Here is a 24,255-nt window from a genome sequence, read left to right as displayed (position 1 = left end):
CTCGGCGCATGCGCACAGCTTCCGCCCGGCCCTCCCGCCCCGCACTCTGTATAAGTAAGCAGATCGCGCCCCCTTTGCGCTGTAGTGTATTCCGCATTCAGCGCGCGGGGTTGACACTTCAGAGAGGTGTTCTCGCGAGAACTTCCTGGGTATAAATACCTACCGGCGGTAAGTGGCGGCCTTCTACTATTGAAACACGTAAGTATGGCGGGCGATGGAATGGCGTCTGCGTGCGGCCTCCGCTCCATCCGCGCCCATCGGCGCCTCCTGCGGCTCGGGGCCGGCCGTACCTCTCCGGATGGATCCCGGCCGGGCTTTGCGGCCTCGCCGTGTGGTTATTTCGACCTGATGGTGGCGATGTTCTGACTAATTCACCTCTTTCTATACAGCAAATGGCGGACGACGCCGGTGCTGCGGGAGGAGCAGGAGCCGCCCGAGGGGGATTCAGGGGCGGCTTCGGGACCGGGCTGAGGGGCCGCGGGCGAGGCCGTGGAAGGGGCCGAGGGAGAGGACGGGGAGCCCGAGGGGGCAAAGCGGAGGATAAGGAAGTAAGTGGAAGCAGCAGGGCAGGGTTATGTCGGGCTGTGCCCTGTAGTGCTGCCATACAGCCCCCCCACCCCATAGGAGCTGCTGTAAAAGCCCTTTGTTGTTTACTGCTTTCTTTTGTAGTGGATTCCTGTCACCAAACTCGGTCGCCTGGTGAAGGATATGAAGATCAAGTCTCTGGAGGAGATCTATCTCTTCTCCCTTCCCATCAAGGTGAGATGCTGGGGATGCTCGGAGCTGGTGAGCAGCTTGTAGCAGGATCTGAACTGTAAAGCTGGCATTAGTTGCCTTATTTATTACTTACAAAGCTCAAGTTGAGCCACTTTGCTATTGATTTTACTCCGGTTTGTAGATAAGAGCAGCGAGATTTGTGTGTTTTTTCTGTGTTATTTGGATATTGCAGCTTAGCAATGTGTGATTAAATGGTTGAATCTTACAGGAGTCAGAGATCATCGATTTCTTCTTGGGGTCTTCTCTAAAAGATGAGGTGTTGAAGATCATGCCTGTCCAGAAACAGACTCGTGCTGGTCAACGTACCAGGTTTAAGGTAATTTTGTTATGTCTTTATTCTTCAGGGACATCCACAGCCTCTCTGTGCAGCCCATTGCATCACCCTACCAGACTCTGTAACTTCATAAGTTGTAGGAGCTACTTAATAGCTGCTTCATTGTAGTGTGCTGTAGCTGTTAAATATTAGTATGTGCTTCTGGTTATCTGTGATGAGATCCTGCTGAGTTGTTGTGCTGAGAGAGCTCTCCTGTATGGCAAAACCTCGGTTGAAAGCTTCCCTTTGATTTTAGGCTTTTGTTGCTATCGGAGACTACAACGGCCACGTTGGTCTGGGCGTTAAATGCTCTAAAGAAGTAGCTACAGCTATTCGCGGGGCCATCATTTTGGCTAAATTATCCATCGTCCCGGTGAGACGAGGATACTGGGGGAACAAGATCGGCAAACCTCACACTGTGCCTTGCAAGGTAAGAGCATCTCGCTGTGCATTGCATGTGAGTCACGTTGTGTGTGTGCTGTGGAAGCTGTAACCTGTTGTGTTTGTAGGTTACTGGGCGCTGTGGGTCTGTCCTGGTGCGTCTGATCCCAGCACCTCGAGGTACAGGCATCGTGTCTGCCCCTGTTCCTAAGAAGCTGCTGATGATGGCTGGAATTGATGACTGTTATACATCAGCCAGGGGCTGCACTGCCACGCTGGGCAACTTTGGTAAGTGTGAGGTTATTGTGTTGTAGTTCAGCTCTGTGTGTGTTGCTGTTTTCATTACTGAAAGGGAAGTAACTTAAACCCGTGTTAAATTGGAAGCTCCTCATCTCCCAATCTGCGCGGTTGCACTTTTGTGAAGTAGTGTAACTGTCGTATATGGAGAGAGAAAGGAAACTGAATTTTAAGAGTATAACACAGGGATCCTCTTCTGGTCTCTCTGTTCCCTCTGAAATTCTACACTTCTGGAGCTGTGTAAGTGTGTACAGGAGCTCATTTCTCTAACAGTGACGTGCAATGTTTAACTTGTTTCCATAGCTAAGGCCACCTTCGATGCCATCTCCAAGACATACAGTTACCTGACTCCTGACCTCTGGAAAGAGACTGTATTCACCAAATCTCCTTACCAGGTAAACATGCAGCTCTTCCTTCAGTGGGTTACGATGCTGAGAAGGTTATGACAGTGGTGTACATAAATGAAATGCTGTTTTTCTTTCTATCCAGGAGTTCACTGATCATCTGGCTAAGACCCACACCAGAGTCTCAGTGCAGAGAACCCAGGCAGCTGCTGTGGCAACTACTTAAAGTGGTTTTTGTACAAGACAATAAAGTGGACAGTGGACAAGAAATTGGTTTGATTGGATGCTTTGTGCGTTGGGCAGATCGGTTACATCTGTGCTTGGGATCTAAGTAGGCTCAGATCTGTGGGAAGCAGCCTGAACATCTGCTGGGTAGAATAGAATGTTTTACACTAACCCTTGTTAATCAGGTATTAAATCCTGAGCGGGGTTTGTAACTAAAAAGAGGGGAATATAATGTGCCTTTATACTCCTTTCACAGCACATTTACTCTGAGGGTGCTCCCTAATGATTTGTGGTAGTGGAGAAATCCAGCAGGGACACCCCCAGGGTTCCACAGCTCATATATATGGGTGCCTGGAGCTGACTTTGTTCAGAGGGTGGTAGCAGCCAACTGGAATGCAGAGCTGGAAAAGGAAGAATTCTAAGATTCTTTTACATACCTCTGCAAAGAATGAGTCTGTGCTAATGGATGGTACGGCAGATGTTTGGGTTTGCAAGTTTATTATAGAACATCACAGTTCACAGGTGTAACACAAGGATTTGAGAGAAGCACCAATGAGGGAGGTGCTAATTAATTCCATAACCGGATCTACTGAGACGCGTTTTCTTTTGCCTTCATTTCTTCTATCATCCTGTGCTTCTGCTTCATCAGACACTTCCTGGCATTTCCATGGACACCAAGATCACCATCTAAAAGGAAAAGTAATCATGGGGGTGTCTGAAAAGTAACACTCAGCTGCTAGGAGGAACTAGATCTGAGCCAGGTGAAGTCTGGCACTCAGGGCAGTGCAAGCTGCAGTGCTGAAATGCACTCAGCTTTGGGTACTGCGAGAGCATCAAATGCCTTTGTACTGTGCTTATTGAAATGTCATTGCCTGGGCTTAGTGGGTCCAGCACATCTGAGCCCAGATCTGCAGTGTCTGCCAAGAGGGAATTTTAGCACAAAGATGAGATCTTTGAGCTCTTCTTTCCCCGTGTGCTGTCACAGCTATAGTAGATGTGAAGGCTGCTGTACTCACATCTCTCCTGATAGGCTTTGGTGACCTGTGCAAGCAGCTCCGCCTCCTTAGCGCAGTTCTGAAACTGGTTTGGTCCTTCCCTGTGCTTGCACGCACCGAGCCTTTCCCGGATTATCTCCACGATCTGCTGATCCACCAACCTGTGTGGGAGACGGGAATCACAGAATTGTAGGGGTTGGAAGGGACCTCCAGAGATCATCGAGTCCAACCTCCTGCCAAAGCAGGCTCCTACACCACATCACACAGCTCGGCGTCCAGGTGGGTCTTAAATATCTCCAGAGAAGGAGACTCCACCACCTCCCTGTGCAGCCTGTTCCAGTGCTCCGTCACCCTCACTGTAAAGAAGTTCTTTGGCACATTCGTGCAGAACTTCCTATGCTGTACTTTCATCCCATTACCCCTAGTCCTGTCCCCACGTACTACTGAAAAGAGACCAGCCTCACCACTATGGCTCCCACACCTCAGGTATTTATAAACCTGGATCAAGTCCCCTCTCAGCCTTCTTTTCTCAAGGCTAAACAGACCCAGTTCCCTAAGTCTTCCTCATAGGGGAGATGCTCCAGGGCCTTCACCATCTTAGTGGCCATTTGCTGGACTCTTTCCAAGAGATCCCTGTCTTTTTTGTACTGGGGAGCCCAGAACTGGACACAATATTCCAGATGAGGGTAGGAATACAATTGCAGTGCATGGACTACGGAGGAGCAGAACAAAGGGGGTGATAACATATAGAAACACAGTGCTGCATGAAGCAGGCTGTGCAGGATGACACTAATACCAGCAAAGCAGGCTTGAGGGGAGAGCAGCGTTGTGTAAAGGGATGTAGGGACAGTGGCTGAGGTAACCATTCAATGCCCTAAAATCCACATGATTTCAAGCCAACCCTATGACTCTCACAAGAATGGGAGCGCTGTGTGAGTGCCCTGTGGGTGCAGCCCCGTGCCAGCCGTACCTGTCCCTCCTCCACTGCGCTTCAGCCTCGTAGAAGCAGAGATAATCCCCCTCCTTGCACTCGCTCAGGTCGGGCACACGGCGGAACTTCTGGTGGTAGTAATAGCTCTTGTTCTTGGCTTGTTGCCGCTCGATCCACTCTGTAACAGCAGCGATGCACCAGGTCAGGCACCTCACAGCCGGGATGTGCTCAGCTCTATCCCACTGTGTGTCACCACCCCAGCACCTGAGCCCCCACCCCAGTGTCCCCATGTCAGTCCCGGTGCCCCCTTCCCGTCCCGTCCCCACACGGGGTGAGGCCCGCATCGTCCGGGCCCATCTGTACCTCGTACGAAGGTAACGGGCGCATCGATGATATAGTTGAAGGCGGTTTGGATGAAGGTGACCGGGTTGGGCACAGTCGAAGTGCTCTCCCGTACCGGAGTGCGGCTCGGCGGTGTTTTATACACCTCCAAGTCCGGTTCGTCCGGCATCGCGGCGGCGGAGCTCGGCGGAGGACGGGGACCAGGACAAGATGGCGGCGCCCCACACAACACCAAAGGGCGCAGCTCTGCGCATGCTCCCTTAAAGCGCGGTGCATGCTGGGAGTTGTAGTTGAATTGCCCGCGGCCTAACAAAAATGGCGGCCGGGGGAGGGCTGGCTTCGTGTTGGAGTTGAGGAGTGTAAGCCGTAAACTGAGACACCAGCAGTTGACCTTTCCCACATCCCAGCTGTTAGAGTAAAGCTTGGCAGCTTTGCTAAGCCTGAAATGAATATCGCACCCAATGAAACCAGTGGCTAAATTTGTGTCTTAAGTATTAAACAGGAGAGGCGCGTAGTGAATTGCCTCTTCCTGCCGCCGACTTGGGCTGAAGACGTCCCATGGTTGGTACAGCTCGGCCCTTTGGCATTGCATGGACAGGGGCAGCCAGCAGGGCTGGGTTATATTGGTTATTATATATATATATATACATTATATATATATATTATATGGACCTAATGTAACTCCACTTGGGTTGGAAAGAAGGCTTGGTGGAAGGAGAAGCCACGTGCTCCAACTCATCTGCAAGGAGGGAGTTGTGGGTATAGATCTAACTCTAAAATGCTGTTGCTTTTTTCTCTGCCTGCCACAACGTGACCTTGGGATTGGGGGTTGTATGTTTAACTCTAATAATTTGGTTTCAAGGTACGTATTTAACCTGCACGTTTTCTTATTACTGATTCCTTTAGGCATCCTTTCTGGTTTCCATTTGTCCAGAAATGTACTGAATTCTTTGGTGTGTGTGGTAAAACCTTAAACAAAAGCCTGTGCTGTGACAAATTCCTTCTCTCATGTTGAAAATAAGAAAGAGCCCAGAATCCTTCCACTATTCACTGATATTAAAAGGGATCTTTCCCCTTGTACTCTGGGCTCAGTCCTTTCTGTATCTTCTTGGACCCAATGGTGAGTGTGATGCTTTTTGTTTCTCCTTTCCACAGTCCCACCGCAAATTCTCTGCTCCTCGTCATGGCCACTTGGGCTTCCTTCCTCACAAGAGAAGCCGTCGCCACCGAGGGAAGGTGAAGACGTGGCCTAAGGATGACCCCACCAAACCCATCCATCTGACAGCTTTCCTGGGCTACAAAGCTGGCATGACACATACCCTGCGGGAGGTGCACAGGCCTGGACTCAGTAAGGATTGGCTAAAGGAGGAGGTCTTATCCAGGAGGAAAGAGGGGAACAGGCTTGTTGTTGGGAAAGGCTGCTCATGGAAATGGGTGGTGGAGCACATATCTTCTTGGCTATGTTCTGTAATGCTGTCCAGATATTTGATAGCCAAAGGTTATCACATTGCCTATGTGAGTTAAGCCTGGGGATTTCCTGGAAGTCGCCACACAAGTTTGTTGGTTGGTGGTTTGTTGGATCCTGCTGGCAGAAGCACCCTGACAAATGCTGGGCGCTGTGAAACATCCTGGTGGGGAATTTTATAATGTTACCCTGTGGGATGACTATGGGATTGGAGCCAAACTCCAGGGTATCCCAAATATTGCTCTTTCCAACATGCAGAAGTTGGGTTGAGGTGTGCTGGGCCATGGGATCTATCCTGTTTTGTGCCTGAAGGTCAAACCCTGTATGAGTCTCCAGCAGGACTTATGGATGAAGGAAGAGCTGGAAGATGTAGCAGTGAGAATAGTGTATGACCTTGCTTCCAGCACACTGCTTGCTTAGTGAGCCAGATGCATAGACTGCTAACGGCTCCCAGGCAAGAATCTGATTTCTTTTCCCTTTGCTATCTTGCAGGGACCTCCAAGAGGGAGGAGGTGGAGGCTGTGACCATCATTGAGACCCCACCAATGGTAGTGGTGGGAGTTGTGGGGTACATAGACACACCAAAGGGCTTGAGGAATTTCAAGACTGTTTTTGCTGAGCACATCAGTGATGAGTGCAAGCGTCGCTTCTATAAGAACTGGTATGTGCCTCCCTGGGTGGAGGTCCCTGGGGTCCCTCACAGGCTCTCTATATTGCCTGGGTGTTGCAGACGGCTCAGCTACTAGCAGCTGGCTTTGGGGTGGAATGAAGTAGCTATTTAGTCATACACAGAGATACTGCAAGCAGCTTGATGCTGGGAATCAGCATATGCATATGTAAATTTATTTTAATAGCTGAACCGAGTTAGTGCTTTCTGCAGTATCATACCCAGTGCGTGCTGCAGGTCCGTTTTAATTAGTGCAGGTTGGGCCTGTTTATTCCTCATTAAACTGAGGTGTTTGAGCTTAGGCACCAAGTGAACACGGGAGGAAAAATAGATTTTTCAGGGGGAATATTGATGCAGAATGTGACCCTTGGCCCTTGTAAACAGTAACAGCCCGAATCCCACACCAACAGAGAGGAAAATGGAAACATGAATTTCATAACCATGGGAATCGTGTCTCCTGCAGAAGTGCCTGTTGGCCGTCAGATCCACCCACCACATGCTTCCAATCCTTGTTGGAGGCTGTGTTCTCCTTTCTCCACTTCGCTCTGATTTTGTGCTTGTATTTTAATGGCACTGAGCCAGTCAGTGGGAGACAACTGGATTCTTCATGCACAAAGGTCTGAATTAGCAGTCCTTTTTGAAGCTCATTATTCGCTTTCTTCTTCCCATCTCAGAGCCCTCTCTCATGAGCCTGGCAGCCAGGAATGATTCAGGTACCCACAAGAACTTCATGCCTCCAGGAAGGTGCATGGACCTTCTGTCCCCCATGCTGTTTAGTCTGCAAGGCGCAGTGAAGAATCAACTCACTGTTGAGCTCTTGATAGATGTTTTATGTTTCTGTCGTAGGCACAAGAGCAAGAAGAAAGCTTTCACCAAGTACTGCAAAAAATGGCAGGATGAGGATGGCAAGAAGCAGCTGGAGAAAGACTTTGCAGCTATGAAAAAGTACTGCAAGGTCATTCGTGTCATTATGCACACACAGGTCAGGGTCTTCCTCAGCTTGAGAGAGTGGTTATGGCTGGGAGGTTGGCACAGGGTGTGTCATGATGGGGTCAGAGGAGACAGCCTGTGGAAGCAGATGAAAGGCTGTGGGGAAGAGCATGCAGACAGTGGGAGGTGTTGGCTGCCCTTTCCAGCCACCTCCTGACACCAATCCTGTCCATCTGAGCCGGGCTCAGCAGAGCTCCCTGCCTGGATATCAACACAGGGTGAGCCCTGTGTCAGCAAGAGACTTCGGGCCCCATGATCACCTCAAATTAGCAACTGGTGTCGAGTGTTGGGGAAAAAATAACCCACAGGCAGACACAGTTTTGCCAGATGCAGATTGCTGGATATACAGGGCCCATTTCTGTGCTGATCCCTGGGGTCAGCAACTGCACTGAAGCCTGTGGCAGAGCTAAGATGGTTTAACTTCACTTGTGGCTGGTGCAGATCATCAGCAAAAGTCCCACTGTGGCAGGAGCGGGGAGGATGGAGGCTTTGCATGGGGAGGGACACTAGCTGTCATAGAAGGGGTTGACACTGTGGTAGGGAGGGGTGGTAGGGAGCTGGCTCTGCTCACTCCCTGTTCCTCTCACTAGTGATGGGTGTTGCAGCCCTGTCTGCATGTTCAGGCAACATTTTGCCCTAATGCACTGTCTTAACACAGATGAAGCTGCTTCCACTGAGGCAAAAGAAAGCCCACGTGATGGAGATTCAACTGAATGGTGGGACAGTGGCTGAGAAGGTTGACTGGGTCCGTGAGAGGTTGGAGAAGCAGATCTCTGTGCACAGTGTCTTCAGCCAGAACGAGATGATTGATGTCATTGGTGTGACCAAGGGGCATGGGATGAAAGGTACAGAGCGGGAGGACCCTTGCCAGGGGATTGGCTTTGTCCTTCTCACCTTATGCTGTCCATAAGGTAATGCTATGGGGGGAAGAGTGTGAGCCGTGCTGAGAACCCACCAATTTATTGTACAGAGAGTAGCAAAGAGCCTGTGTATCTCAAACACAGTGTGCATTTCCACTCTAGCAGAGTCTGGTTTCCTTTATGTCAGTGTTGTCTGCCATGCCCAGAGTCTTCCCAGAAGGCCCAGGAGTGTAAAGGCACTGCACTTCTAGTAAGACCCACATGTGTGGAGATGTGGGTGTTTCTGTGCATGTGTGTATATGCTTAGCAGGAACATATCGCAGTTTGATCAGATCCATGGGAAGTGTGAACAGTTCTGTGCTCTGGTCCCTCACTGTAGTGACAGCTCTTGGTCTCCTTCCAACACGGTGTCTTCTGTGAACTTCAGAACGATGAGACTTTCTCCTTACTTTGCATTCCCTCCAGCACTTAGACACCAGCCCTGAATCTCCCCTACCCCCCATTGTTCTGTTCAATGCCGGTCTGGTCATGCTTGCAGGGGTGACAAGCCGTTGGCACTCTAAGAAGCTCCCCAGGAAGACACACAAGGGTTTGCGCAAAGTTGCCTGCATTGGAGCCTGGCACCCAGCTCGGGTTGGCTACTCTGTTGCTCGGGCTGGCCAGAAGGGCTACCACCACCGCACAGAGCTCAACAAGAAGGTACGGCCCAGCACTGCACCTCCCTTCCATGACATCACCTTTGTTCTTTGCAGTTCCCCTGCAGTTTCTTTTATGTTACCCTAGAGATGCGCAGGGCTCTCATTCTGCATGTCTCTTCAGGTGCTTGTTGCCTGCTCTAAGGGTGCACCATAGGGCACATCTCAGTGATAATCATGTTTGTTGTCCTTGTGACATCCATCAGTGCGAGGACCCTGAAGTCACCATTGCCATTTCCTTCCTTTTCTCAGATTTTCCGCATTGGCCATGGGATCCACGTGGAAGATGGCAAAGTGGTGAAGAACAATGCCTCAACAAACTACGATGTCACAGAGAAGACCATTACACCTCTGGTAAGGAGTAACAGGGCTGAAACTGGCCCTGGCTGCAGGAGTCTGAGTCAGAGAAGTAATTCTTTGGCAGGACACAACTGCATAGGAAATGATTTGAATTCCACTGAAGGAAATACAGTCAGTGTGGCTGAAATGCTCTGGTGACACTGGGTGGCTGTTCTGAAGGGTTTGCAGCTTAGATAGCTTGAAGGACTGTTGGTCCTTCCTCTACTGGAAAATGTCACCAGCTTGTCGTGTTCCCATCCGATACTCCTGTCTGTCTGCCAACCCTTTTTGTCTCTTTCTCCAGGGTGGCTTCCCTCACTACGGCGAGGTGACCAATGACTTCATCATGCTGAAGGGCTGCGTTGTGGGCCCAAAGAAGCGTGTGCTCACTCTGCGGAAGGTGAGACTGCAGCTGGTGCTGGGGAGGGACTGACTGTAGCTCTCCACTAACAGATGCACCACATGCAGAATGATAAAGCCCGTGAGTGCTGGGTAGTGAGACCGGTTGGGCTCTCAATGCTGTGTGCAGAGAGTGTGTGGCACATGAGCATGGTGCTCAGTGAGACCATTTGCAGAGTGGTTGGCTATGGCAGTATGCAGCTGAATGTAGATGTACCTTTGGGGGTGTGGCTGGGGGAGCTGCAAGTGGAAACCTTGGCCGTAAACAGATGGTGAGGAAATGAAATGCAAAGCAAAGAGCAGGCTTGTTTCAGAGCTGCTCTGCAAGCAAAGGTATCACCTGCCATCTGAGCACCAGAGTATTGCTCTGCAAAAGCAGATTTGCATGGAGCTAATAGTCTAATGGATGCACTGAGGACACGTGAGCACACATCAGAGCAGACATCCAGATTTTCTGTAAAGATAAGCCTGACGCACTGTGACTCTTCTCTTTCAGTCCCTTCTGGTGCACACAAGCCGCCGAGCTCATGAAGCCATTGAGCTCAAATTCATTGATACCACATCCAAGTTTGGCCACGGCTGCTTCCAGACAGCTCAGGAGAAGCGTGCATTCATGGTGAGTTACGTCCTGCACCAGCCCCAGCTGCTGGGCCGTGCTCACAGCTGGGACTAAAGCAACTGACTGACTCCAGCCAAGCATCTGCTTCTAGACATAATAACAGCCAATTGAGTGATTGGGACCGTCTTGCATAAAAGACAAACATGAATTCAATTCACACAGCAGATATTATGCTAAGGAAGAACATGATGATAGCGTGAGTGATCCAAGACAATGCAACTAGCAAATAATATACCATATGGCCAACCAGTTTCCATTCACCATGGGATGTTTTAAACAAGCAGTTAACTTGGCAAACACTGTATTGGACATATGGTCCCTTTCACTCGCAATTGTGCACTTCTTTGATTTGTTTGGAGTGATTTAAAACTTTAATGTTCTTAAGAGGAAAAGGTTGGGTCAAATTCAGCCACAAATTTGTGATTTTTCTGTCAGGAAGCTTTCAGAAAGGCCAAGCAATATATTTTTCTTAAATCCAAGGCAAAATAAATCCAAAACAAACGTAGCTTCTTGAATACTTTTGCAACCTACACCAGGCTGGTGCCCATGTCTGAATATAAAATTGAGGAAGTGTTTAGTGAGCTGGGCCTGCAGCTAGCAGGAAAAAAAGAAACAACTGCTTCATACCAGGCAGACATAAACTGTGTCTGGATGTGGTCTGTCAGCTAGAAATCCTGCATGAAGCTCGCTAAGCCTCCTTAGCCTCGGGCAGGGGGGTTGGTTATGCAGAGTCTTAGCAAAAGTCTTTTAGAGGTTAAGCCATTTTCCTTTAGCTCAGCATCAGGAGCTTGTTCTGCAGTGAGAATATTTGTGTTCTGCTCTTGCTGTCACTGTAAGTCCTGTCTAGCTGTGACATGGAGCTCAGAGACGGGGGATGGTGTTACCTGGTTGTGGGTTGTTTATTTGCCATTTTCTACTGTGGGGTGAGAGGTTCCCCCATGAATAACATGGCAAAACTTTACATTAGACTAGGGCTACCAGACGGGAAACAGAGGCCAGCAGCCTCCACACAGCTCATACAGAGCCTTGAAAACCATGTTTGTGTGCTGCTAACACTTAGACCTCTCCTCACTGCTCTCTTGTAGGGTCCTCAGAAAAAACACCTGGTGAAAGTGAAGCCAGGTGCACAAGAGCTGTAAGGGATGAGATACACAAGGCTTCCTAATTGGACAAACTTCAATAAAGGGTCTTCAAGCTGTGCCTGCTGCCTGTCTTCCCTCTGGAGGAGTGTCTTGCCCATGTACAGTGTGCTTACTATGGGCAGCAGTGTGTCCTCAAGGCACCTCAGCCACTGGGGATGGTACAAGTAGCACCTGGAACAGGTTCTTATGGAGAGGGGGCTATCTGGGAAGCCAAGTGTCTACTCTGTCCCTCTGGATCCTCCCTTTCCATGGCCCAATGAATTTTTTCACTGCATTTATTCACTTAAACCACGGTGAAGGAATCGCCTTCCTCTCTTCCAGAGCAGAGCAGGTGCCAGCAGGGAGTAGAAGGCCCAGCCTCACTGACAGTCTGTCCCTTTGCCATTTACGAGCTCTTCTTGTTGAGCTGGAAGCACAAGCTATGGAATTCTCTCTGCACAAGACCCCTGGGCCCATCTGGCTCCCTCAGCAGCCCTAGGATCTCACATACAATAACACAGCTGATAGGTAAGACTGGCCAGTGATGGATTTATTTGGATTTTGGATTAGTTTCTCACCCATTTTCCTTGCAGCCCAGCTGCTAGTGGGGGAGTGTGGTGCATCTTGGAGTTGGGATGCCTTGGATCCAAGGTGATTGTGACTCATTGAGTGCAGAACCCATCTGGGTGTCCTGCACCCTCTTTGGGAATCAGACAGTGGCAAGTCCAGCCCTCTGCTGCTCTGGAGTTGTCCACTTGGTTAGGAGGAATCCTGAGATGCTGGTGGGAGGTGCGTGAAGTTCTTGGTTGTTCAGCAAACCCTTTCCCCTGGGTCTGCTTTGTCTCTGAAATTTTTCTTGCAATATTTGAAGAGCAGGCTCATCTACAAAGTGCGGGATGCTGAGGATGAGATGAACTGAGATGCTCGGGTCCCATAGTATAGTACTGGATGTCACCACGGGCCACTGTGCTGTGCCCCATTGAGGTCCCTGAGCCATTTGCAGTGTCTCTACCCTGCCCACGGGGCTGCACTTCAGAGCTTCTTCTCTCCCCTGGCTGGTACGTCCCTGGGCAGCTCCCCAGTGAGTGGCTGAGAATTCAGGCCAGAACGCATGATTGGAATGATGAGATCATCCATGTTTGGCATCACCAAAATTTTCTGTGAAGAGGAATCCAGAATAACAAGAAATTGATTTTGAGTACCACAGCTGGCAGGGTTTGCTCAGCCCTTTAGTGAACCCAGCCCTTGAGGTCAGGCACCTGAAATTCATGCTTCAGCTTCTTCTCAATCCACTCAGTGACATGTACGAATGTTACCTCCCTCTCACCCAGCTTTGGGCACACCTTCAACTCCAGCTGGGGTGGGACACGGAAGCTGTACCTGTGAGAGAAGAGGATGGAGGCAGAAAGCATCATGTCCCATACATGTGGCACAGCCCACATGACCAGGTTGCCAGAGGCCACACTGCTGGATTCTGGGGACCTGTGTCCCAGGAGAAGATGGCCAGGCTGTGGTAGGAGCTATGCATCCCAGTATTGCAGCTTGACCTGGGTGGAGACCAGGATGGTCTGAGGGTCCCTTTGGGAGAGCAGCCCTGGCTAAATGGGACCTGAGATGAACCCACACCCCAGCCCTGGTTTCTTGGCCAAGCCATGGGGAGATGGGGAGATGGCAGGAGGATGAACATGGCCCAGAAGGAAGGAGAGCTGGTACCAGACACGGTCAGTTGGTGGTGGTGGCACATTCACAGTCAAGGTGCCTGCCAGCTCCTGCACTTCCACCATCAGCAGCAGCGGTGTGTTGGAAACTTCCTCAATCTTCTTTTTGATGAACTCATTTTCTGTGGCCTTCTGGAAGTACTTGGACTTGGCAATCTTATCCACAAAACGCAGGATCTTCCGGCCCGTGCTGTTACTGCTGACATGGCTGAGACGAGGGGACCCGCATGATGAGACCTCTCAGAGATACGAGTGCCTTCCCAGGGGTCACCATGAGGTGGTGGGGTGCCCGCCTGTACCCCGCAGCATCTCAATCCCAGAATTTCCCCCTCACCCTTCAGTGCTGGGTGGCAGGACTCGCTCCCCTGGGGCTCCAGCAGATTCTGCAGTGACAATGTCCTCCTCATCGGAGGAGCCGGCGCTGGATGACTCTGCGTCACTGTCTGCCAGCAGGATGAGCCGAGGTTTGGTCCTGTGAGCCCATGGCTGCATCAGTGCAATGCCATGGGAGCAGCACCCTCTCACCTCACTCAGGTAGAGAAGGATGTGGGTGAAACCCAGCCCTGTGTGGGCATCTTACCCTTCTCCACTTGGCTCCACCTGGCCACTGTCCTCTGCAGCACCGTCTTTCCCCAGCTTGCAAAGGTTCATCTTTGTCTCAAGGGTCATCTGCAATGAGCCACTGTAGGTGACCTCCATATCCACCCAGAGACCTGCCAAGGAGAGAGGGAGTGAGTGCTATAGTGGCTGCTTGTGTGCCTGCTAAAGCCTCTCTGCTTGGGATCCAGGCTGGCACCTTGATAGTAGCCACCATGGAGCCAGCCCTGGTGTTCCTGCTGCTCTGCAGGGTTCTTACCTCGGTCATTGATGGTGGGCTTGGAGGCGCTGAGGATGGAAGGGATGGATGTGCCCATGTCCAGCTCTGTCAGCTTCAGCTCATTCATGAAATATGGGAGCTAAAGGAGGGAAACCACATGGGGATGGTCATTGCAGCCTGGCACCCATGAAGGAGATAGGACAGGGCTCCCATGGGTGCTGCAGTCTCCTGTGACCATTCCTGCTTCTCACCTTGATCTTGCTCAACTTTTTCTGGATCTTGCAGGATACCTGCTCAGCCCAGTATCGCTCCCGGAGGAAGTCCCAGAAGATGCGTCCTACCAGTGCATTCACCCAGGCCACGCAGCCCTCGCTGCACCCAGCTGTGTCCTCACTGAGCTGTGAGCAGGGAGAAGCCACAAGTGCTTGGAGTCAGTTAGGAGCCAGTGGGTTGGGGCCCTGTGCTGCAGCTCAGCTGCTCCAACTGCTGTTCCATGAGGGAGGAGATGAACACCAGGGCTGGCAGACAACAGTGCATGTGATTCATTGGCTCTCCTCAGTGCTTGCATCCAGCTCTCAGGTCTCACCTTGGTGGCTGCAGGGCTGCCCAGTGTGCTGTGAGGGGGGCTTTGCTCTGGGCTGCTCCCTGTCTCTGCTGGTACAAATTGGGCCATGTAGGTGCTGTAATCCAGAAAAATCTTCTGCTGAAAAATTCCAACCAGTTCCTTGGATCTGATGGCAGAGGGGATGTCCTCAGTGCTCCCACTAATGCTGCTGGCACTGCTCTGTGCAGCTGGTTCTTTGCCTGGGGACATGGGGACATGCACAGGTCTGGCTGCAGCAAGAGGTGATGTGTGCAGGATGACGTGCCATGATGCACTTGCACTGATGTGCTGCATGGCTGCCATGCACACACACCTTATGCTGCAGAAAGGGAATCCTCCAGGCTGGAGGGCTCTGGGCAGGTGAGCCCCGTTCCTGCTCCTCTATCTCCCTCCCCATTCACTGGTGCCTACCCAGAGCCCATCCTCCTGGCACATGGCTCTGGACCCCTCCCAGAGGCCACATGTTACCTGGCTTAGCTTCACCACGGCTGCTGCTGGGGGTCCCATGGCAGGCTCGCAGGAGATGATGGTACCACTCCTCCTTCTCCCTTCCTGTCCTCCCAAAGAGGTACAGGCACCTTTCCCTGCAGTCCCCTGGGACATCCTGGCCAGGTGCCTGTGGCTTCCTCGTCCCCTCATCCCCTGGAAGCTCTGTGCCATGCTCATTGCTGCTGCCGTGCTCTGTGTCTGTCTGCTCTGGGAAGAGGATGCAGATGGGGTACTTCTTGTTCCATAGTCGCTTTCGGGCCAAGCCGGGGGGGCAGAGGGAGACCTGCAACACCAAGAGGAGCCATGAGGCACTGCAGGGTCCATGCAAGGGGACAATCCCTGCTCCCAGGGCACCTTGGCACCGCTCATATCGTAGCAGCGATGGCTGACGAAGGCGACATCGAGGATCTCCTCTGCAAAGGTGGCCTGACGTGGGATGTTGCTTTTGGGGTAGGACAGCTTGAGGGTGGCCCCATCCAGCGTGGCCAGCACTGAGTGTGTGAGTGACGGGTGGTACAGCTCGTGATCATAGCTGTGCAGCTGGTTCAGCCAGCCCTGCAGGGATAGAGCCAGCCAGCTGTGGGCTCCCCATACCCACCCCACAATGCCCACTGCTGCCCTTCTCCTACCTGCAGGCCGTGGGCTCCCCGTGGGGTGTGTGGGAGCAGCTCGTGGCGCAGACGTGGCAGCGGTGGCGGCTTAAGCAGGAGGAGCAGGACAGCGAGCAGGCCCAGCAGCACGCCGCAGGTGAGGCCCAGACAGAGGCCTGCAGCATAGGGCGGCAGCGGCAGCACCAGGTAACCATAGGTGAGCAGTGCGACACAGGCCAAGGCCTGGCCTGGCACCGTGCCCCCCGGCAGGGCTGATGGCGGTGGCTGCTCCGGGGGCTCGGCCTTGTGCTGTGCCACCTCCACCACCTGGATGACATCCCCGTAGGAGCAGATCTCATAGCGGCAGTTCAGGGTGGGTTCCCAGGGGCTCCAGTCGCACGCCCGCTGCCCCCCATCCCCTCTGCCCCCTGATTCCCCTCGCCCCAAGCTGCCCTCTGCCTTTGCCCGGCCTGCAGGGCTGCTTTCCTCGGCCATCAGGCGGCTCAGACGGCTGAGGGGCTCCTGCACGGCCTCCGACAGCCGCCTCCTGGTGTCCTCCAGCCTGGCCTCCCGCAGCCGGAGCAGCGCGGCACGGCTCTCTGATGGGGACACGCTGGGGGAGGATGGGGCCGTGCGGGACTTAGATGGGCCCAGCTGCGGTTGGGGACCCCGTGGGACGTCAGCCAGGAGCATGGAGAGGGGCTTCGTGTCCCCCTCCATGGGGAATAGGGTCCCGCTGCCCTCTCCACCACTGCCATTCTCCCTGGTGCTGGAGGGATGGGACTTTGTCCCACTGATGTCCCTGTGTCGAGGAGAGCCTGGGGATGGTACCAGGGTTGGAGAAGCCTCCGCCGCCACTGCAGCCTGGTCTGCCATCGCTCGCATCGCCGGCGGTGCTGCCGAGGGAAGAGGAGGGAGCAGCTCAGCTCAGTGCCACATTGAAGTGCAGCACATCGCTGCCCAAGAACCCAAGGCTGCCACGGCCTGGATGCCTCTGGGGACACAGAGCTGCCACTGCCAGCGGGCTATTTGGGGTGCTTGACCTCCGCCGCTGCCCCTCCGCTTGCAGCATCCCCACAACAGGAGCAGGGATGAGCCTGAGGCTGCCTCGTGCCTGGGATCTGCTTCGTTGGGATCTTCAAAGCACTTTTCTACCATGAATTAATTACAGGCTGCGTCGCAGCTGCCTTCAGCTCCGTTTATATAATCTCATGCTTCGTGGCTTTCACTTTGCTCCTCATTTACATGAGCCAACTGTTAACCCCAAATAATCATGAAGGATGTTCAGAGAGAGCACACTGCAGCTTCTGGAGCTAACAGCCCACGGGATCCAGTGCAAGATTCATCCCTGCTCTGCTGCCATACTCCAGCAGGATGTGCCCAGTCCCAAGAGTGCTCTCCTTGCATTTACTCAGCGAACCCAGCACCTGTGCTCTGGGGCAGGTGCCATTCAGCCTGTAGCACCAGCCTGATGGTTCAGTGCCACCCACAGCCCTCCTCAGCCCTCAGCAATACCTACCAGAAATCCCCAGTGTTCGGAGGGAGCTGCCCGGCTGTTGCTCCCTATGCCTGGTCAGGGGCACTCCAGCTCTGCTGTGGTTACCGCCTCTCCAGAATTCTTGAGGTTATAGAAAGCTTAAAAAAGAAAATGGAAAAGAAAATGACTGTTTCCTGAGAGACCATTAGTACTGTGGAAGACTGAGATAATAATAGCTTGGGTTTATATGGGAGTTTTCATCTGGCAGGGACGTCAAGTACAGCGGGGGCTACGCACACTGCAGTGCAGCCACCTCTGGGGTGCGAGGGAGGCTAGGACTGTATGGAACAGTGGGAATGGAACCACTGCAGTGGTGCTGCATGGGATGTCCTATTGAAGGAGCTTTGCTTGGGGCATGTGCCACTGGACCATGGCTACAAAGGTCAGAAAGCCTCTGAGCCAGACCCATCCTTCTAATTTCTGACTGTTTCTGCTTCAGATGCAAGGCTGTGAGCGAAACCTGGTGCAAACAAACACAAGCTGCAATCTGTGCCTGCCAGGTGCCTTTGAGCATCTCCCCCCAAAATGCTCCCCTGACACACACAGCACTGAGCACTTTTGCTGTGCTTCACTACTCAGCGTTGGCTCACACCAACAAATGACACCCACACCCTCCCAGGCGGGCCACTACCAAAGTAATGTTTGCTTCTATAGTAAAATTGAGGAGAGTTAATTGTCAAATTAATTTCCAGCAGCCTTCTCCTGTTAATGAGAGCTGCCAATGGCTGCTCACTGGAACAGGGCTGGCACTGCTCATGGGGATGTGGCAGAGCTCTGCCTCATCTCTGAGGCTTCTTTCAGCCAGCCAAACAAGTTGGAAATCCCTCTTCTAATTATCTTCACAATATACGGCTGCAGGAACCAAACTGTCCAGGCTATTAGAGCTGTAACTGGAGAGCTCCCCGCATTGTCCCATGATTAAGGACTTTGATGGAAGTCACACTGCAGGCTAAGGACATAAATCTGACAAGTGCAGTCAGCTCCTCAGCAACAACGGACAGCTTTGAGCATAAGCATGGATTCCCCTCCTCACAAGCCTCCAGTTAGCACAAGATGGGCTGGACAGGTGATGCTGCTGAATCAGAGACTTTCTAGCTGTATGAGGCTGGAAACCTGTGCCCAGAGGTGCATGCAGTGTTTGGAACACTCCCTGCCCCTCCCTCTCGTTTGCTGTCAGTGAATTACAAAGGAGGCACCTTCTAAAACACACAGCCACAAGGAGCGTCCTCAGCTCCCCCAGCCCTGCCCCGTGCCTGCCACAAACCATCAATCCCTGGGGCTCGAGTGGAGCGTGCTTGAGCCCGAGACACACGCCTGACCTAATTTGAAACGGCAGCATCCAGAGGGAGTGCTGGGGTCTGCACATGACGACCCCCCGGCTCTGCTCCTGACTGAGAGATGTGGCCGTGTCCGTTGTCATTAAGGATCAGAGCCCATAGGAGCACTTTGCTCCAGGCCTTGGGGCTCCTGCAGCAGTGGCTCCTTGAGACACTCACCTGCACTTGTACTAAAGGCCCTGGTGTTTTCGCTCTTGCAGCAAGGAAGCGCAATCTCAGCGAGAGCCCATGGACTGAATCATTCAGTAATAACTCAGACACAGCCAGCAGCTCGTGGTGCCAGGTATATCAGAAGGAAAAGGAAGCGACGCACAGCTCATCGCCTCCCACAGCCTGCAGTTCACCTTCACAGCAGAGCTATTCCCTTGCAGCACATCGGGCTGCTGCCACCTCCTTCCCCTGGAGCCCTGAGCTCAGCACATCGCACACAGCACCACTCTGCACTCCCATACCTGTCCCGGACGGCAGCGCTCGGTGCCGCCGGGATGGGTCGGTCCGGTGCGGTGGAAGGACGAGCGATGCCGGTGCTGCCGTGGAGAACGGTGTCGGGGGAAAGGGCAGGTGTGGGGCAGTCCCGGTTCTGGAGGAGGAGGACAGGATCCTGAGCCGCTGCTGGTATCAAAGGGCTGATGTCGATGCTGGGCAGGGAAGGTCGGAGTCGGGGCCGGAGCCGGCGCTGCAGGTGAGCGGTCGGACCTGCTCCCGGTCTCGGGATGGGGTCTGGATAAGCAGTGGTCGGGCTGCGCTTTGCCCCTTCCAGCCGCCGGTACCGGAGCATCCGCAGCACCGCGCCGGGCCCCGCTCCGCCCCGCACCACCGAGCTCCGCCCCGGGGCCGGTCCAGCACGGCTCGTTCGGCTCAGTGCCCCGCGGGAGGGGACAGTGTGGGCCAGCAGTTCTGAGTCCGCCCTGAAGCCGGTCCCGGTGCTGCCGCGGGTTAATTACTGTCAGCAGCCAACCCCCCTTCGCATCCCTCCCTGATCCTTCAGGAGCTAATCCTCCTCCCCATCCCTGCCTGATCCTGAAGAAGCCGCCCGTGCCCGGCTGTAGCCCCGCCGTTAGGGGCTCAGGAGCCGCGTGTCGACCCCACTCGGCACACGGACACGCGTGGTGCCCTGGACGGGGCTCACAGCTCCCAGAAACCCAGACACCGGTGCGGGACCCCCCCGGGGCTGCGTCACGGCGCCACCTCGCGGCCTCGTGGCCGTGCCGGTACCGGGGGGCGGTGCTGGTACCGGGGGTGGTACCGGGGCGGGGCCGGGCGGCAGCGGACGGAGCCATGTCGTTCTGCTCGTTTTTCGGAGGGGAAGTGTTCAAGGATCACTTCGAGCCGGGTGAGCGGGGCCGGGTGCTGGTGCTGGTGCTGGTGCTGGTGGTGGGGGACCCCGTGTAGGAATGGCGGATTCTGGCCCCCACGGCCCCGCTCGCTGCCGGCTCTTTGGGGCTGGCGGTTGTCCGTGGTGGCTGAAGTCCAGCACACGTGTTAGTCCCGTGGTGGTTGACGTGGGCACGGGGCGGCTGGGGACGAGCGGAGATCCCTGCGGCTCATCTCGTGCCGTCCTCCCCAGGTGTGTATGTATGTGCCCGCTGTGGCTATGAGCTGTTCTCCAGCCGTGCCAAATACGAGCACTCATCCCCCTGGCCGGCCTTCACCGAGACCATCCACGAGGACAGCGTGGCCAAGCGCAAGGAGCGTCCGGGGGCCTTAAAGGTGATGACTACGAAACAGCCCCCCCCAAATAAACCCCCAAATCCTCTTTTCTTAACATCACCTGTTCACTTGTTCACATCATCATGTTTTCACTTAAACCCTCGCTTTACATTGCCAGGTGTCCTGTGGCAAGTGCGGCAACGGGCTGGGCCATGAGTTCCTCAATGACGGCCCCAAGCGGGGGCAGTCCCGGTTCTGAATATTCAGCAGCTCGCTCAAATTCATCCCTAAAGGTGAGGGATGGGGTTTGGTGGCTGCCTGGGGGGGAGTCTCTGAAGCCTGGCCATGCTGCAAGGGGATGCACTGCTCTCAGTGCTAAACAAATCCCAAACATCTCAGCTTGGTCAGGCTCCATGGGGACTTTGCAGGGTGACTGAGGTGGCTGCAGGTCCCTATCCTGCACAGCAGGACAGGAGGCTGCTGGAGGATGGGGCTTTTCCTTCCCAACAGCAGTCATGTGCAGGTGTGGGTATTGCCTCTGTTTGTGCATAGGGAGGAAGTGCAGGGAGGACAGTGCTTCCTTCCTGTATGGTTACTGTGCTTCTTGCATAATAGTGTCAGAAAAAATATAACAAGCAATTTCAGAGGCTGCATCTATGTTCAGGGCAGCTCCCAGCTGTGCTGTGCTGTTCAGTGTATTGGACTGCAGTGCTGTGAGTGGCAAAGTAACTGCATTAAATGGGCTGGGGGCTCTGGAGCAAGGAATGCAGGCCCTGATTTCTTTCTTCCTCTTCTTTTAGGCAAATCAGACAAAGACCCACAGGAGAAATAAGCGAGCTGCTCTACATGGCCAATGCAAGGGGCTATTCTCACAGCCAGGGTGTCTGGGGGCAGAGACTGTGATGGGGCCCCTGGTTTCCCAGTCTGCTTCCCTGCTCCAGGTCACCTCAGTCCTGGGTGCTGGGAGGGAGCTGGGGGTGGGGAGAAGGGCTGCTGGGCTGCACATGCTGGCAGGGCTTGTTTGGCACAAACTGTGCTGAAGGCTGCAGCTCTTTGTTTCACCTGCCCTCTCCCCCTCCCCAACCATCCCTCCTCCCAAACATCCCTTCCTCTGCCCATGGCAAGCAGCACGTGCCAGGTCTGTCACCATCACGGCCAAGAAGGGTGGGCTGTGACCCATCGCCGCTGCCACCCAGAGCTGCTCTGCTGCCATCTCCTGCTGGATTAGCTGAGATCAGAATCCGGGTTAATCTCTGGTGCTATTCTGGGCTGGGATCATGGTATGAATTGTCCTCTGTAAATCCCCCTGGGATGTGAGGGCAGTGATGTTTTGTGATCCTGCTGGATGGCAGCCAGGTGTTTAGCCCTTTGCCCATCTTGCACATAGCAAAGGCTGTTCTGGATTCACTGTGACCTTGGGGTTTGGTTCCGGCCTCCCACCATTTGTGTCACTGTGCTGTAACCCCAGTGACGTTAACGGTTCCCCCTGCTGCAGGGAGGCCAGAACCAGCCCTCTGACTGCACCTCACACTACTCAGGCTTTACAAATCACATTTGCATTCTCTCCACACTCAAAAGGGCTCTGGCACTGATTCCTCCTTAATTCAGGGCCTGATTTGTGGCCTTCCCTCACCATCCTGCTTTGTTCATTACCCAGAAACCAAATCCTCCTCTTTGACATCAGTGCAGAATGATTTTCCTTTGTCTGACCTTTAGGTCTGGCACTACATCTCTGCTCAATGCATGGTACGGTTCGGCTGCACTCAGGGCACTTTAGAGGCTTCTCTCTGCATTCATTTCATCTCCTCAAACCCCTCTGGCACCTAGAAGTGCACTGTGCCAGCTCCTCACTGCTAGCCAGGTACCTCCAAATACTGAAAATAAAGCACTGATTCACTGTATTGGAGAGATAGTTGTTTTTTTCTTCTAAAAAGCATTTCTGCTGGCACCATGGTGCTGGGGGGGGGTTCATCCTGGGGCACTTCTCTGCAGGTTTTTGTGGTGGTTGAAGCACGGTGAGGCCCTGCAGGAGGCAGGAGCAGGGCCTGTTCAAGGCATTACTACATGGATCCATTCTGCCTTCCCAAAGTCCTGACCAGTGACCTGCCAGCAGATTTCTTCTGTGTCTCTGGACCTCCAGACCTGAGATGTGAAGGGCAGATATGGAGCAGCAGAGCACCCAGCATTGGGGCTCTGCAACCTGAATGGTTTGGAGTTGGTGGGGGCTTTATTATCTTTACCCTGGCTTTTGCTGTCTGAAAAGGGAGATGCTGATGCTTTAGAGACCTTTGGCCTTTGCTGGGGTCACCATTTCGTTGTTCCTTAGATTCATGTTTTAGCTCATCCACAGCTGGGTTTAGGTAACAACCTAAACAACACAGTGTGTTCTCGGTGAGCTTCCCAGCTCCTGGCTGGGGCTGGTTCTGCCAGGCTTTACATCCCCACGATGCTGCCTTTGTCCCCAGCTGTCCTGGGGTGAATTCAGCCTCTCCTGGCTCTGTTACTGACTGCTAATCAGCTTCCGGCTCATTGATCCCTTGATCTGCTGCTTCACCTCTGGCCTGGTGACCTCAATCAAGATCCAGAGGTTGGAGGGGAGATTGTCCACATCCTTAGCCCCATCTTCATCCCCAGCTCCGTCCCCATCCTGCTCCCCCCACCCCAAAAGTTGGATTTGGGCTATCAGAACTCTGCAGTGCCACTGGGAGCGGACAGCAGGGACACCCCGCGATGCTCCGGCGCCTCTTGCAGTGCTCGGCTGCAGACACAGGAGGGTGCCAGCGCCGTTCCCAGCCCCTTGCAAGGCTGCAGCCTCCCGCAGGTCCCCATCAGCTGTGCTCAGTTCTGCTTTAACGAGAAGCTTTTGCTTAGTTGGGCAAAAGAGGCCCCAGATTGGCGACGTGGCTTTAATGCCATCAAGGGCTCCGAAGACAGAAATCGAATTACTTTAGCAGGCCTATGTAAACTTCCCCGGTTGTTTAAAAGATCATTAATTTCCTCCCCTGTAGCCTCCGGCTGACCTCCATTTTTAATTGTTTAATTATTTTTTTTTTTCTTCCTATTTGCATGTCATGGGGCGGAGCTGCCTCTTTGACCCCCCTTGGCACAGCTCCGGCAGTGGAAAGGCGAATAGCCAGAGCCCGGTGAGCCCCAGATTAATTTTCTTAATAAAGCCAGCAAGCCCTATAGAAATTACGTTACGCAAGGAAAAAGAAAATGACCTGCAGGCATTAGGAAGCTCTAATTACTGTTATTCCTTTAAGCAGGCTGGCTGGGTGGGGAGCCCTCAGCCTGCCAAGGGTTTCTTTTACTGTGTGTCCTCAATTTTGTTTCAGCTGGGGTGGAGGGCTCAGAGAGGAGCGCACCTGTTAATGGAACACATCCACCAACAGCTGGAGGGAATGAAGGGCTTATTTCACTCCACTCACCAATAATAAACTGGTCTATCTTAGTGCCAGGCTGCCTCCACCCTACAGCCACCACTCACTTTCATTGCCCTAATCCACAAAGTTTCCTCCATCCCAGGGAACCTTCCCAAGCCATAACAGGGAGAAATTCACTCTCAGTTTGTGGTGTGTGTTAATTAGGGAGATAATGACTGGAGCTCGTCAGAGCAGGTCTGAGCTTGCTAGAAAAATGTTTAGCCCAAGGAAAAGAGAATTATTTTTTCTTCCCTGGATGCTGAGATCTGACTTTTTAAGGCAATTAGTGAGGGTTTATTTGTTAATCAGTCATACTTACATGATTGCTTTG

The 24,255-nt window shown here is 53.2% G+C and overlaps 5 protein-coding genes across 5 annotated transcripts; 3 read left to right on the top strand and 2 right to left on the bottom strand.

Annotated features, from left to right (window-relative positions):
• The first annotated feature begins 366 nt into the window (after nucleotides 1-366).
• RPS2 (ribosomal protein S2) lies at nucleotides 367-2,382 on the top strand. Its single transcript, XM_015876937.2, has 7 exons — nucleotides 367-548; nucleotides 670-759; nucleotides 986-1,093; nucleotides 1,347-1,520; nucleotides 1,600-1,759; nucleotides 2,072-2,163; nucleotides 2,258-2,382. Exons 1-7 carry the CDS (start codon nucleotides 393-395, stop codon nucleotides 2,336-2,338), a joined length of 861 nt encoding a protein of 286 aa, XP_015732423.1. The 5' UTR covers nucleotides 367-392; the 3' UTR covers nucleotides 2,339-2,382.
• A 422-nt stretch (nucleotides 2,383-2,804) lies between these two features.
• NDUFB10 (NADH:ubiquinone oxidoreductase subunit B10) lies at nucleotides 2,805-4,875 on the bottom strand. Its single transcript, XM_015876938.1, has 4 exons — nucleotides 4,627-4,875; nucleotides 4,303-4,441; nucleotides 3,354-3,493; nucleotides 2,805-3,024 (listed from the first exon to the last, which is right to left on the bottom strand). Exons 1-4 carry the CDS (start codon nucleotides 4,772-4,774, stop codon nucleotides 2,924-2,926), a joined length of 528 nt encoding a protein of 175 aa, XP_015732424.1. The 5' UTR covers nucleotides 4,775-4,875; the 3' UTR covers nucleotides 2,805-2,923.
• A 185-nt stretch (nucleotides 4,876-5,060) lies between these two features.
• On the top strand, nucleotides 5,061-11,839 carry RPL3L (ribosomal protein L3 like). The gene is made up of 10 exons (XM_015876935.2): nucleotides 5,061-5,166; nucleotides 5,761-5,953; nucleotides 6,563-6,731; nucleotides 7,584-7,719; nucleotides 8,386-8,572; nucleotides 9,126-9,286; nucleotides 9,535-9,636; nucleotides 9,926-10,021; nucleotides 10,517-10,636; nucleotides 11,725-11,839. The coding sequence occupies exons 1-10, from the start codon at nucleotides 5,164-5,166 to the stop codon at nucleotides 11,776-11,778; spliced, it is 1,221 nt and encodes a 406-aa protein (XP_015732421.1). The 5' UTR covers nucleotides 5,061-5,163; the 3' UTR covers nucleotides 11,779-11,839.
• A 450-nt stretch (nucleotides 11,840-12,289) lies between these two features.
• On the bottom strand, nucleotides 12,290-19,597 carry LOC107320748 (testis-expressed protein 2-like). Its single transcript, XM_032447534.1, has 13 exons — nucleotides 19,305-19,597; nucleotides 17,498-17,613; nucleotides 16,018-16,874; nucleotides 15,743-15,943; nucleotides 15,368-15,671; nucleotides 14,882-15,099; nucleotides 14,547-14,693; nucleotides 14,335-14,434; nucleotides 14,059-14,191; nucleotides 13,813-13,950; nucleotides 13,474-13,686; nucleotides 13,020-13,140; nucleotides 12,290-12,918 (listed from the first exon to the last, which is right to left on the bottom strand). Exons 3-13 carry the CDS (start codon nucleotides 16,861-16,863, stop codon nucleotides 12,793-12,795), a joined length of 2,547 nt encoding a protein of 848 aa, XP_032303425.1. The 5' UTR covers nucleotides 16,864-16,874; nucleotides 17,498-17,613; nucleotides 19,305-19,597; the 3' UTR covers nucleotides 12,290-12,792.
• A 461-nt stretch (nucleotides 19,598-20,058) lies between these two features.
• Nucleotides 20,059-22,403, top strand: MSRB1 (methionine sulfoxide reductase B1). The gene is made up of 4 exons (XM_015876939.1): nucleotides 20,059-20,185; nucleotides 20,420-20,562; nucleotides 20,681-20,795; nucleotides 21,303-22,403. Exons 1-4 carry the CDS (start codon nucleotides 20,131-20,133, stop codon nucleotides 21,332-21,334), a joined length of 345 nt encoding a protein of 114 aa, XP_015732425.1. The 5' UTR covers nucleotides 20,059-20,130; the 3' UTR covers nucleotides 21,335-22,403.
• The last annotated feature ends 1,852 nt before the right edge of the window (nucleotides 22,404-24,255 follow it).

Source organism: Coturnix japonica, chromosome 14 (assembly GCF_001577835.2).
Source record: "Coturnix japonica isolate 7356 chromosome 14, Coturnix japonica 2.1, whole genome shotgun sequence".
NCBI classification, from domain to species: domain Eukaryota; kingdom Metazoa; phylum Chordata; class Aves; order Galliformes; family Phasianidae; genus Coturnix; species Coturnix japonica.
The sequence above is the reverse complement of the archived record's forward strand: the minus strand, read 5'-3'. Positions and strand labels throughout refer to the sequence as shown.